The following is a 13829-nucleotide window of genomic DNA, read 5'->3' as shown; positions in this document are numbered from 1 at the left end:
TAGCTATTGTACCATGGTCTCCCACTGTCCTGGGTTAGAGTTGTCTTGCCCTATTCTATCGGTTTCCGTATTTCCTTTCCTCCCTGGGCTATTTTCCCAGTTGAAGCCCCTGGGCCTATAGCATCCTGCTTTCCCAGCTAGGGCTGTAGCTTAGCTAGTAATCATGATAATGATAATAACTCGCATCATAGAGATGGCATAAGGTTAGATTAGGTTAGGTTCAAAATACAAAGAAAACTTTGAATCTCATAACTACAAGGCTGTGGTGTTTCTTATCTAACTATGGTGTACATTACCCATATTGAGAACCTTTTGTATATTGGGTACATTTTGTATATTGGGTACATTTTGTATATTGGGTAAATTTTGTATATTGGGTACATTTTGTATATTGGGTACATTTTGCAAATTAATATTGTTTTTTATAATAGGCACATTTTACATATTGGCCGCATCTTGTAAATCACGATTATCTTTACAGTAGGTACATTTTGTATATTGGGTACATTTTGTAAATTACGATTATTTTTATAATAGGCACATTTTGCATATTGGGCACATCTTGTAAATTAGATACGATTTTATATTGTTTACATTTTGTATGTTACGATTATTTTTCAATACTTTGCACAATTTGTATATTGAAAACATTCTGCATATTGGTACGTTTTGTAAATTAGGTACACTTTCATATGTTACATTTTGTATTTCAGGAATATTTTGTATATTAGGCACATTTTGTATGGTGAGAACATCCTGTATATTGGGTATTTTTTTGTAAATTATGTACACTTATATTTATTACCTTTTGAGTATCAGGAATACTTTATACAAGGCACATTTTGTGTATTGAGAATATTTTGTATATTGGGTACATTAAGTATATTAGGCATATTTTGTATAGCGAGGACATTTTGCATATTGGGTACATAAAGTATATTAGGCATATTTTGTATAGTGAGGATATTTTGAATATTGGGTACATTAAGTATATTAGGCATATTTTGTATAGTGAGGACATTTTGTATATTGGGTACATTAAGTATATTAGGCATATTTTGTATAGTGAGGTCATTTAGTATATTGGGTACATAAAGTATATTAGGCATATTTTGTGTTATGAAAACATTTTGTATATTAGGTACATTCAGTATATTAGGCATATGTATAGTGAGGATATTTTGAATATTGGGTACATTAAGTATATTAGGCATATTTTGCATAGTGAGGACATTTTGTATATTAGGTACATAAAGTATATTAAGCATATTTTGTGTTATGAAAACATTTTGTATATTAGGTACATTCAGTATATTAGGCATATGTATAGTGAGGATATTTTGAATATTGGGTACATTAAGTATATTAGGCATATTTTGTATAGTGAGGACATTTTGTATATTAGGTACATTAAGTATATAAAGCATATTATGTCCCATGCTTTACATAATCATTTTAAATTTGAAATGAGATAAATTAAAATCCCTATTTATGGAAACTGTTAGCCCATGAATATTTTCATATAACAGTAGGTTTTAATTGCACAAATCTGATACCTTTTGTTAATAAATGTGTACTGAGAGAAAGTTGATTTCATTTTCACTCCAAATAATCATTTTCAGATGCATGGTTCCTGGAGATTTTTTTGAAACCAAAAGACTGTACTGAAATGTAAACTAATAACTATAAATTTCACTTAATTTATCAATACATTTTATTTTCTCACTTTTTTATATCTCTAATTTATGACGTCTGCAAAACACGATAAAGGTTCATATGTTTTAATGAGGAAGTTGCATTTTTTTTTGGCTAAAGTTGCTCAATGACAAGAGTTTCTCAGCGTTTAGTTTTATATAGATTAAAACCTAACTAGAGATTTACTATGAACTACAATGAATTTATCATTACTAGCTAAGCTACAGCCCTAGTCAGTAGAGTAGGATGCTATAGATCCGATGGCCCCAACAGGGAAAATAGCCCAGTGAGGAAAGGAAATAAGGAAACAAAATGGTGTGCCTGAGTGTACCCCGAGCAAGAGAGCTCTAATCAAGACAGTGGAAGGCCATGGTACAGAGGCTACGGCACTACCCAAGACAGTGGAAGACCATAGTACAGAGGCTAGGGCACTACCCTAGACAGGGGAAGACCATGGTACAGAGGCTAGGGCACTACCCTAGACAGTGGAAGACCATGGTACAGAGGCTAGGGCACTACCCTAGACAGGGGAAGACCATGGTACAGAGGCTAGGGCACTACCCAAGACAGGGGAAGACCATGGTACAGAGGCTACGCCACTACCCTAGACAGGGGAAGACCATGGTACAGAGGCTACGCCACTACCCTAGACAGGGGAAGACCATGGTACAGAGGCTACGCCACTACCCAAGACAGTGGAAGACCATGGTGCAGAGGCTATGGCACTACCATAAGACTAGAGAACAATGGCTTGATGTGGGAGTATCCTTCTAGAAGAGCTGCTTACCATAGCTAAAGAGTCTCTTCACCCTTACTAAGTGTAAAGTAGTCACTAAATTCAGAGCAATAAAATAGACGAAAATCTGAAAAATGCTTTACTTTACACAAATAAATTTCAGATTCGTATATTGATACAACAGAGTTAGAAACGTTTAACCAATGTGTTCTGGTATGGTTTAATACTAAGTGGGTATGTGCGTAGGCCTATTTCATTAAAAGGTTTAAAGATCGCTCATGAATGGCAAACGCAAGGGAAAGTGACAATGCCCTTTTATATCCACTCAGAAAGCTACAATCAAAATTTCATCTCCAAAAATAAAAAAATTAGACAATTTTTCCTCTGGAAACAGAAATCGGTTCATCAGAGATCAGCGTTGCCAGATTGTGATATCTCAAATTTGCAGGAGAAGCATCGAAATACAACATATAAATTTAAATGAAAATAGAAAATTCATTCATAAACTTTTTTCCAATCCTTGATTTTGTTTTATTTATTGTATAGCATAGATTTGTATCAAGCCTCATAAAAATAAACATCATACATAGTTTGAAAATAACATTGCTAGAAATATACCATCTGGCAACACTGTCAGAGATACTCCCAGAAGGTGATCCAGTAGACGCAGTTGAGAACAGCGAACGAAACAGGGAAGAGGTATCGCGAGCCACGGTCCAGCATGACGGCACGGCGGCGGCGTGCTTTAGGGTCCGTGCCTGTGTACGCAGGTGGGTTGGAAGAATCCTTGGGGCACCGTGCCAATATACTGTCAGGAATACGTCCGCCCATCTCCTGAAGTAGATAATGTCATAAGTAACAGGTGGGTCTCTGCTTCGGGTTCATATCATGCTGTATTTCACTTTCCTTTCTTGTTCTAAATAATTCTTATTGCTACATCTCTCTCTCTCTCTCTCTCTCTCTCTCTCTCTCTCTCTCTCTCTCTCTCTCTCTCTCTCTCTCTCTCTCTCTCTCTCTCTCTCTCTCAGAAATGCATATTTTGCACATTTCCAAGTGCCACTTCCACCAGAGCAGCTCTGAGATAGAGGTGCCTGAAATGGCCTTATATCCTTACCTTCAGAAAAGGACTGTCGTACTTCAGGGCACTCAAGTTGGGTGGTGGTGGGGGTGGGGGGATCTCCAGGCCCTTTCGCTTCTTGCACGTGGTGTCGTCTCCCAGAAGGACGCTCACAACGGCGTATTCCATGAGTGCCATAAACACAAAACTGGAAACAAAAAGGTTCTCAATCAGAAACGTTTGTTGACAGTTCAGACGCTCACAAGTGTATTACATTGGGGCCGTGAACACGAGCCAGAAAACAAACTTTGAAAATTCAGACACACAACAGCGTATTCCATTGGGGCCATGAACATAAACCTGGTAACAAAACGTCCTGTATCAGGAACGTTTATTGACAATTCAAACATTTACAATAGAGTATTCCATTGGGGCCATAAACATAAACCTGAAAACAAAAGCTTCTGTATCAGAGACGTTTGCTGACAAATCTGACGCTCACAACAGTATTCCTTGAGTGCCATGAACACAAATGGAGAGAAAAAGTTCTGTATCAGAGACGTTTGTTGACAAATCTGACGCTCACAGCAGTATTCCTTGAGTGCCATGAACACAAATGGAGAGAAAAAGTTCTGTATCAGAGACGTTTGTTGACAAATCTGACGCTCACAGCAGTATTCCTTGAGTGCCATGAACACAAATGGAGAGAAAAAGTTCTGTATCATAGACGTTTGTTGACAAATCTGACGCTCACAACAGTACTCCTTGAGTGCTATGAACACAAATGGAGAGAAAAAGTTCTGTATCAGAGACGTTTGTTGACAAATCTGACGCTCACAGCAGTATTCCTTGAGTGCCATGAACACAAATGGAGAGAAAAAGTTCTGTATCATAGACGTTTGTTGACAAATCTGACGCTCACAACAGTACTCCTTGAGTGCTATGAACACAAATGGAGAGAAAAAGTTCTGTATCAGAGACGTTTGTTGACAAATCTGACGCTCACAGCAGTATTCCTTGAGTGCCATGAACACAAATGGAGATAAAGCGTTCTGTATTAGAAAAGTTTGTTGATAGTTCATACACACAACAGCATATTTGGTCTATAAACACAAACCTAGAAACAAAACGTCCTGTATCAGGAATGTTTGCTGACCAAGGGCTCCAACGGGAAAACAGCCCAGAGAAAAAGCAATAAGGAAACAGATAGAATAGCGTGCCTAAGTGTTCCTCAATCAAGAGAACTCTTACCTTTTAAGAGCACCAATGGTTTTAAATCATTATTAAACCAATGATCACAGATCGTTTAGTAAATTTTTATGTGGTCAGAGACTTTGGCAATTATGACCTATCAAGTACTTGCAGCAACTGAAGTCTAGAGTCTAAATTTTTATGTGGTCAGAGACTTTAGCAATTATGACCTCTCAAGTACTTGCAGCAACTGAAGTCTAGAGTCTAAATTTTTATGTGGTCAGAGACTTTAGCAATTATGACCTCTCAAGTACTTGCAGCAACTGAAGTCTAGAGTCTAAATTTTTATGTGGTCAGAGACTTTAGCAATTATGACCTCTCAAGTACTTGCAGCAACTGAAGTATAGAGTCATACTTACACAGTGCAGGAAAACATAAAGATATCAATCGCTTTGATGTAAGTCACAGGGGGAAGAGCAGCCTGAGATTTGGCGTGTTGGGTGGACAGGGTCAGCAGTGACGTCACGCCTAGGGTCACTCGCGCTGGGGCAATCTCAGGTCGAATCCAAAACGAAACCCACTGGAAATTAGGGAAGAAACGAGGTCAAGCGAGGTGAGGAAAAGGTGTAGAAGATACGAGTTACACAGATGTGTATTAATTAAGAGAATTTTAGAGATGAGAATGTTGAGATAAATGTGTGGGGTGACAAGAAGAGATAAGATACGGGATGAGGTAATTAGGGGTACCACAGGAGTTAGAAAACTATCAGATAAGATCCAAGAAAGTAGACTGAGGTGGTATGGTCATGTCATGAGAAGAGATGAACAGTATATTGGGAGGAGAGTGATGGAAATGGAGGTACAGGGAACGAGAAGGAGAGGGAGACCAAAGCGAAGGTGGATGGACTGTATCAAGGATGACCTTCCATCAACGGGATTAACCGGTGATGAAGTGTGGGACAGAGGTAGATGGAGAACACTGGCCTGAAATATCGACCCTACTTAAAGGTGGGAAAAGATGCAGACAAAGAAGAAGAAGAAAGACAGATTATACCTTCTTTCTGATAATTAAGCACAAAGTTGCTATGTTGCTAAATAAACTATATTGTGGTTAAAAGGGTTGAAAATGGTAGGTATATTACTAAAGGACACAGAGAAAGATAGCTAGCTAGAGAGAATTATAACTTACACTCAGATAGATACATAATCTATTGACCACAGCTACAAAGTTTTATCATGTATAGATAACTTACAACAAAATGTCCACAAAGTTATTTGTTTACAATTAGTCCAAACAATAACAATATATAAAAGAACAGAGAAAATATACGAATAAGAAAACGAAAGATGAATCGACCAACCACATTAACTGTACACCATCAAAATCTCATGGATTAATTTACACGTCTTATCAAAAGTTAATGTTTTATTAAAAAGTTCCTCCACTTTGTTGATGTTATAATGGGTTTTAAATGGCTCAGTTAAAGGGCACACCTCAAATACATGTCTTTCAGTTTGTAAAAGGCCAAAGAAAACATTTTATCAAAAAGTCCCTCCACTTTGTTGATATTATAATGGGTTCTAAATGGCTCAGTTGAAGGGCACACCTCAAATACATGAATTTCATTTTGTATTAGGCCACACACACAGACACACACACCATCTTACCGACATGATGACGATCAGGCAGGTTGGAAGATACGTGTGGAACAGGAAGTGGCCCAGACGACGTTTCAACTTCAACACCACTTCCAGGCAAGTGAAGTTACCTGCATGAGATAAGGAAGTTAGTGACACCACTTCATGATAAGTTTTTTTTGTTTTTTTTTTCTAAACTACAAAGCTCTCAAATTGCTTGACTGAATTTAGACATCTTGGTTCAGGCATAATGTGTAGTAACAACTTTATATTTATCATTATCTTATGACTAGCTAAGCTACAACCCTAGTTGGAAAAGCAAGATGCTATAAGTCCAAGGGCTCCAACAGGGAAAAACAGTCCAGTGAGGAAAATAAATAAGGAAATGAATAAATGATATAAGAAGTAATGAACGAATAAAATAGAATATTTTAAAAATAACAACAACATTAAAAGATATTTATCATTATCTTATTACTAACTAAGCCAAAACCCTAGTTGGAAAAGCAAGATGCTATAAGCTCAAGGGCTCCAGCAGGGAAAAATAGCCCGGTGAGGAAAGGAAATAAGGAAATAAATAAATGATATAAGAAGTAATGAACGATTAAATTAAAATATTTTAAAAACAATAACAACATTAAAACAGATATTTATCATTATTGTTATTACTAGCTAAGCTACAAGCCTAGTTGGAAAAGCAAGATGCTATAAGCTCAAGGGCTCCAACGGAAAAATAGCCAAGTGAGGAAAGGAAATAAGGAAAAACTACAAGAAGTTTAAGAACAATAACAACATTAAAATAAATATTTTATATATAAACTATAAAAACTTGAAAATAACAAGAAGAATAGAAACAAGATGGAATAGTGTGCCTGTGTGTACCCTAAAGCATTCTAACCCAAGACAGTGGAAGACCATGGTACAGAGGCTATGGCACTATCCAAGACTAGAGAACAATGGTTTAATTTTGGAGTGTACTCCCAGAAGAGCTGCTTACCATAGCTAAAGAGTCTCTTCTACCCTTACCAAGAGGAGAGTAGACACTGAACAATTGCAGTAGTTAACCTCTTGAGAGAAGAAGAATTGTTCGAAAATTTCAGTGTTGTCAAGTGTATGAGGAAAGAATAGGCCAGACTATTATGTGTATATGTAAGCAAAGATGAAATAAGCCGTAACCAGAGAGAGGGATCCAATATATTACTTTCTGGCCAGTCAAAGAACTCAATAACTCAAGCGGTAGTATCTCAACTCCAAGATTTTGATTTGCACAATTGAAGTAGTTAACTTCTTGAGAGAAGAAGAATTGTTTGAAAATTCCAGTGTTGTGAAGTGTATGAGGAAAGAATAGGCCAGACTATTCTGTGTATGTGTAAGCAAAGATGAAATAAGCCGTAACCAGAGAGAGGGATCCAATATATTACTTTCTGGCCAGTCAAAGGACTCAATAACTCTCTAGCGGTAGTGTCTCAACTCCAAGATTTTGATTTACCCATCAAATTATTCGTCACCATCATTTTCCTTAACCAAACTCCAGGACTCTGCCTCACCTGTGGAATAGACTTGTGTACATTCGGAGGTCAGGTTGCTCAAAAGCATCTGCTGGGGGAGGTTAGGTTAAGTTAGGTTAGGTTGGTTAGGTTAGGTTGGGTTTACCCATCGAATTATTCGTCACCATCATTTCCTATAACCAAACTCCAGGACTCTGTCTCACCTGTGGAATAGACCTGTGTACATTCGGAGGTCAGGTTGCTCAAAAGCATCTGCTGGGGGAGGTTAGGTTAAGTTAGGTTAGGTTGGTTAGGTTAGGTTAGGTTTACCCATCGAATTATTCGTCACCATCATTTCCCTTAACCAAACTCCAGGACTCTGTCTCACCTGTGGAATAGACTTGTGTACATTCGGAGGTCAGGTTGCTCAAAAGCATCTGCTGGGGGAGGTTAGGTTAGGTTTGGTTAGGTTAGGTTGGGTTTACCCATCGAATTATTCGTCACCATCATTTTCCTTAACCAAACTCCAGGACTCTGTCTCACCTGTGGAATAGACCTGTGTACATTCGGAGGTCAGGTTGCTCAAAAGCATCTGCTGGGGCAGTTCGATGCCATCCTCGACAGCTAGGGGCACCAAAGGATCCCACTCGAACACCAAGTCGTCTGTTGTGTGGGACACTGTAATGGCGACAGATTAATCACAGTATATTCGATCTCAGGATTATTATTATTATTATTATTATTATTATCATTATTATTATTATTATTATTACTTCCTAAGCTATAACACTAGTTGGAAAAGCAGGATGCTATAAGCACAGAGGCAAGAGAACTCTACAATGACTATAGATTAATTGTCAAATCTTTATCAAGGTCCACTAAAGGTTTAAAGGCCGCTCATGAATGTCAGGGGCAAGGGACAGTGACATTACCCTATCGAGCAGGACAATGCCCTAGAGACTGACCATATATACATATGGTCAGCGCCCAAGCCCCTTCTCCACCCAAGCTAGGACCAAGAAGGGCCAGGCAATGGCTGCTTATGACTCAGCAGGTGGACCTATAGGCTTCCCCAAACACCTCTATCCTTAGCTCACAGGGATGGCAGAAACGAACGAGTTTGAGTGGGACTCGAACCCCAGTCTGGCGAACTTCACCAGTCAGGGACGTTACCACATCGGCCACAACAACTCATAAGGCGATATACAGATACTCACGGCTCTCCATTTGCATATTGCATTGTTGAGTGTCATGAGGATAAACAGCAAAGTTCATGGCACAGGCAAGAGTTAACGTCAGTCTGAAACAGTAAAAAAAAAAAAAAAATTTAAATCTTACGTTCCTGATATTCAAAATTCTTGAATTTGTGAAATAATTTCATCAAACTGTTAACATGTGGTAACTAAAACTTGATATTTCCAGCACTTTTCTACTTTTAAAGGCAAGAGTTAACGTCAGTCTGAAACAGTTAAAAACACTTTTTAAAAATCTTACGTTCCTGATATTCAAAATTCTTGAATTTGTGAAATAATTTCATCAAACTGCTGTCTAAAACTTGATATTTTGAGCAATTTTCTGCTTTTAAACTTAAAATTTTGATTCCTGGTTTGAATTTGGATTTTAGATTTCAATTTTTTTTTTTTTTTTTTTTTTTTTTTTTTTTTGCTAAATTTCAGACGATTTTTCGATTCCTTGTTCATTTTAAATGTAAAATTCCGTTATCATACCGCAGGCCAGAGTTAACGTAAGTCTGAAACAATATGAAGAATCCGTTCTTGATATTCAAATTATCATCTTTCATCAAACTGGCAACATGGGGGTAAGAATTTAAATATTTCCTTGAATTTATGAAGTACTTTATATTTTCTCAAGTGACAAAAAATATATTGACATTGATTTTTCATTATTTTAATGGCTAGGCTACAACCCAAGTTGGAAAAGCGGGATGCTACAAGCCCAAGGACTCCAATAGGGAAAGTAGCCCAGTTAGGAAAGGTATTAAGGGAATAAACTATAAATGAGAAGGAATGAATAGAAAATATGGACTATTTCAATATCAGTAACAACGTTGAAAGAGATCTGTTATATATAGACTAAGAAGGGAGACTTATATCAACCTTTCAACATAAAAAAAAAAAAAACTTTTTCTGGAAGTTTGAACTTCTGAAATTCCACTGATTTAACTGCGGTAAAAACATGGACCAAACTTAATGCTACAAGCCCAAGGACTCCAATAGGGAAAGTAGCCCAGGTAGGAAAGGTAATAAGGAAATAAACTATAAATGAGAAGGAATGAATAAAAAAAATATGGACTATTTCAATATCAGTAACAACGTTGAAAGAGATCTGTTATATATAAACAAATTTACATCAAAAGAAAACGGACATCTTAACAACACAAAATTGGAATCATAAAAGAAATGCAAATTGAAAGCAATTTAAAATAATGAAAATGATTAGTTAGACACGTGGTCTGCAAATAATTAATAATCAAAATGGGGTCGGACACGTGGCCCATGTGACCCAGAGACTGTGCAAGTCTCTAAGCAAGAAATAATAACGGAAAAATATTTACACACAATCCCACCACACACAGTCCGAATAGTGTAAAAGCCAGTTATTCTAAGCAAGTTAAAATTAGTCTAAGCTAAGAAAAAATGGGGGAATAACTATGGCCATTGATGTAGTACCTGCACTCCTTTGAGATTAGTCCTATGCTGCAAGTTTGAACTTCTGAAATTCCACTGATTTAACTGCGGTAAAAACATGGACCAAACTTACTTGACCATATAAAGGAGAGTGAAGTCTTTGTAGAGCCACATGTAGTGATTAGGTACAGTCATCGTGTGAAAACTGACTTCCTTGGCGTTTTTGAAGAAGCTGTCGGGACGCCATAGGTGGTCCAACCAGTCAAGATCCAAAAGCCTGGTGAAAAGAGAATGAAACTTTTAGGAAATAGGTGTAATTGACCAGCCAGTTAAGGTGTAAAAGCCTGGTGTAAACAGAATAAACTTTAGGAAATAGATGCAACTGACCTGCCAAGGTGTAAAAGCCTGATGAAAAGAGAATGAAACTTTTAGGAAATAGATGTAACTGACCTGCCAAGGTGTAAAAGCCTGGTGAAAACAGAATGAAACTTACGAAATAGATGTAACTGACCAGCCAGTCAAGATCCAAAAGCCTGGTGAAAACAGAATGAGCTTTAGGAAATAGATGCAACTGACCAGCCAGTCAAGGTGTAAAAGCCTGGTGAAAATAGAATGAATTTTAAAGAAAATAGATGTAGGCTAACTGGCCTGCCAGTCAAGGTGTAAAAGCCTGGTGAAAATAGAATGAATTTTAAAGAAAATAGATGTAGGCTAACTGGCCTGCCAGTCAAGGTGTAAAAGCCTGGTGTAAACAGAATGAACTTTTGGAAATAGATGCAACTGACCAGCCAGTCAAGATCCAAAAGCCTGGTGAAAACAGAATGAACTCTAGGAAATAGATGTAACTGACTTGCCAGTCAAGGTGTAAAAGCCTGGTGTAAACAGAATGAACTTTAGGAAATAGGTGTAACTGACTTGCCAGTTAAGGTGTAAAAGCCTGGTGAAAACAGAATGAAACTTATGAAATAGATGTAATTGACCAGCCAGTCATGGTGTAAAAGCCTGGTGAAAACAGAATTAACTTTAGTAAATATATGTAATTGACCAGCCAGTCTGGGTGTAAAAGCCTGGTGAAAACAGAATTAACTTTAGGAAATAGATGTAATTGACCAGCCAGTCAAGGTGTAAAAGCCTGGTGAAAACAGAATTAACTTTAGGAAATAGATGTAATTGACCAGCCAGTCAAGGTGTAAAAGCCAGTTGAAAACAGAATGAAACTTGTGAAATAGATGAAATTGACCAGCCAGTCATGGTGTAAAAGCCTTGTGAATATAATGAAACTTATGAAATAGATGAAATTGACCAGCCAGTCAAGGTGTAAAAGCCTGGTGTAAACAGAATGAACTTTAGGAAATAGATGTAACTGACCAGCCAGTCAAGGTGTAAAAGCCTGGTGAAAATAGAATGAAACTTGTGAAATAGATGTAACTTACCAGCCAGTCAAGGTGTAAAAGCCTGGTGAAAATAGAATGAATTTTAAAGAAAATAGATGTAGGCTAACTGACCAGCCAGTCAAGGTGTAAAAGCCTGGTGAAAACAGAATGAACTCTAGGAAATAGATGTAATTGACCAGCCAGTCATGGTGTAAAAGCCTGGTGAAAAGAGAATGAAACTTAGGAAATATATTTAACTGAACATTGTTAGTCTTACCTATATTCCTGGGTCATGTTCGCTGGTAAACGAAGTCTGTGGTCTCTCCAGGACTGGGCAAAGAATATGTCAGTTGCGAATGTCTGTAAAAAAAATATTATTAGTATAAAGGTTACCAATAACTTATTAGTAACAAATGGTGCTTAGGAAGTTTCTTGTGATCCTCATAAAAAAAAAAAAGTTTAAATTTTCAGTTTGAATGTCCTAACTTCTTGACTAAAGAGGCTGAAGAAAGCAGATTAAAATACACGTCACAGAACTACCAAATTAGAACTATAGGTCTATAATGGATGAAAACCATATCGATAATTGATATTACTTTTCTGGTCTGTAGTTCTGTATTTCTAAGAAATTATCAGTTTTTTCATTCTATCAGAAGATACATTACTGAAGAAACAAAGTTGATTTTAAATCTCTTAGTTGATTTCCCACGACACAAGCCAATATCGGCTCATCTGCTAGACAATGTCGTTATTTATAAAGATTTGTAGGATGGAAATCTTAATATTTGAAAATTGTTGAGGAATTATCAAAGAGAAATACACAGTATATGATTCCCAATTCCTTGAAATCTTACAGTGATCTTTAAAACTTAACTACTACTGAAAAGAATTCTAGTTTTACTCAACAAAGAAGAAAATCTTTGAATAGAGACTATGGCTCCAGACTCTCTCTCTCTCTCTCTCTCTCTCTCTCTCTCTCTCTCTCTCTCTCTCTCTCTCTCTCTCTCTCTCTCTGCATAAGTTGGTTCCCCTGACCACACTTGAGTTGGCTACTTGGTGGATAAACCTCTCGAGTAAGATTTCTTTTTCCTAATCTTTAGAATGAGTCACATTTATCAACTGTTAGGAAACGATGTATCTTTTTTTTCGTGTCTTCTGATACATCATACATTGGATACATGACTGTATCAATGTTGATCATTTGCGCATTCATAAAAATGTATAGTGACCATAACAGAAGATACTTATTTTCTTACTATCGGATTACAGAACGAGTTTGGAGTTAACGCTATGCGCATTCATATCGGATAAAAAAAAAAACAGTTTGGAGTTAACGCTATGCGCATTCATATCGGATTAGAAAACGAGTTTGGAGTTAACGCTATGCGCATTCATATCGGATTAAAAAAAATAAGTTTTAAGTTAACGCTATGCGCATTCATATCGGATTAGAAAACGAGTTTGGAGTTAACGCTATGCGCATTCATATCGGATTAGAAAACGAGTTTGGAGTTAACGCTATGCGCATTCATATCGGATTAGAAAACGAGTTTGGAGTTAACGCTATGCGCATTCATATCGGATTAGAAAACGAGTTTGGAGTTAACGCTATGCGCATTCATATCGGATTAGAAAACGAGTTTGGAGTTAACGCTATGCGCATTCATATCGGATTAGAGAACGAGTTTGGATTTACGCTATGCACATTCATATCGGATTAAAAAAACAGTTTGGAGTTAACACTATGCGCATTCATATCGGATTAAAAAAACAGTTTGGAGTTAACGCTATGCGCATTCATATCGGATTAAAAAGAACAGTTTGGAGTTAACGCTATGCGCATTCATATCGGATTGAAAAAAACGAGTTTGGAGTTAACGCTATGCGCATTCATATCGGATTAGAAAACTAGTTTGGAGTTAACGCTATGCGCATTCATATCGGATTAAAAAAAACAGTTTGGAGTTAACGCTATGCGCATTCATATCGAATTAAAAAAAAAAA

General features: G+C 37.1%; 2 protein-coding genes across 2 annotated transcripts in view; both read right to left on the bottom strand.

The window, feature by feature from the left end:
• Nucleotides 1–815: 815 nt before the first annotated feature.
• On the bottom strand, nt 816–1439 carry LOC137618549 (uncharacterized protein PF3D7_1120600-like). Its single transcript, XM_068348707.1, has one exon. It carries the CDS (start codon nt 1437–1439, stop codon nt 816–818), a length of 624 nt encoding a protein of 207 aa, XP_068204808.1.
• A 972-nt stretch (nt 1440–2411) lies between these two features.
• The window catches only part of LOC137618276 (glycine receptor subunit alpha-2-like), a 16438-nt gene continuing 5020 nt past the window's right edge, over nt 2412–13829 (bottom strand). Inside the window, exons 4-11 of the mRNA XM_068348448.1 lie at nt 12103–12185; nt 10586–10729; nt 9022–9104; nt 8348–8482; nt 6348–6448; nt 5099–5259; nt 3546–3696; nt 2412–3265 (exon numbers count right to left, since the gene is read on the bottom strand). Of these exons, the coding sequence (XP_068204549.1) occupies nt 3065–3265; nt 3546–3696; nt 5099–5259; nt 6348–6448; nt 8348–8482; nt 9022–9104; nt 10586–10729; nt 12103–12185 (1059 nt within the window). The 3' untranslated portion in view covers nt 2412–3064. The remainder of the gene's footprint in view (nt 3266–3545; nt 3697–5098; nt 5260–6347; nt 6449–8347; nt 8483–9021; nt 9105–10585; nt 10730–12102; nt 12186–13829) is intronic.

Source organism: Palaemon carinicauda, chromosome 24 (assembly GCF_036898095.1).
Source record: "Palaemon carinicauda isolate YSFRI2023 chromosome 24, ASM3689809v2, whole genome shotgun sequence".
Lineage (NCBI taxonomy): Eukaryota > Metazoa > Arthropoda > Malacostraca > Decapoda > Palaemonidae > Palaemon > Palaemon carinicauda.
Note: the sequence above shows the minus strand (reverse complement) of the source record. Positions and strands in the feature narration are given on the sequence as shown.

Excerpts from the sequence above, each read along its gene's own strand:
- LOC137618549 (XM_068348707.1), bottom strand. The coding sequence starts at position 1,439 with ATGGGACATAATATGCTTTATATACTTAATGTACCTAATATACAAAAT.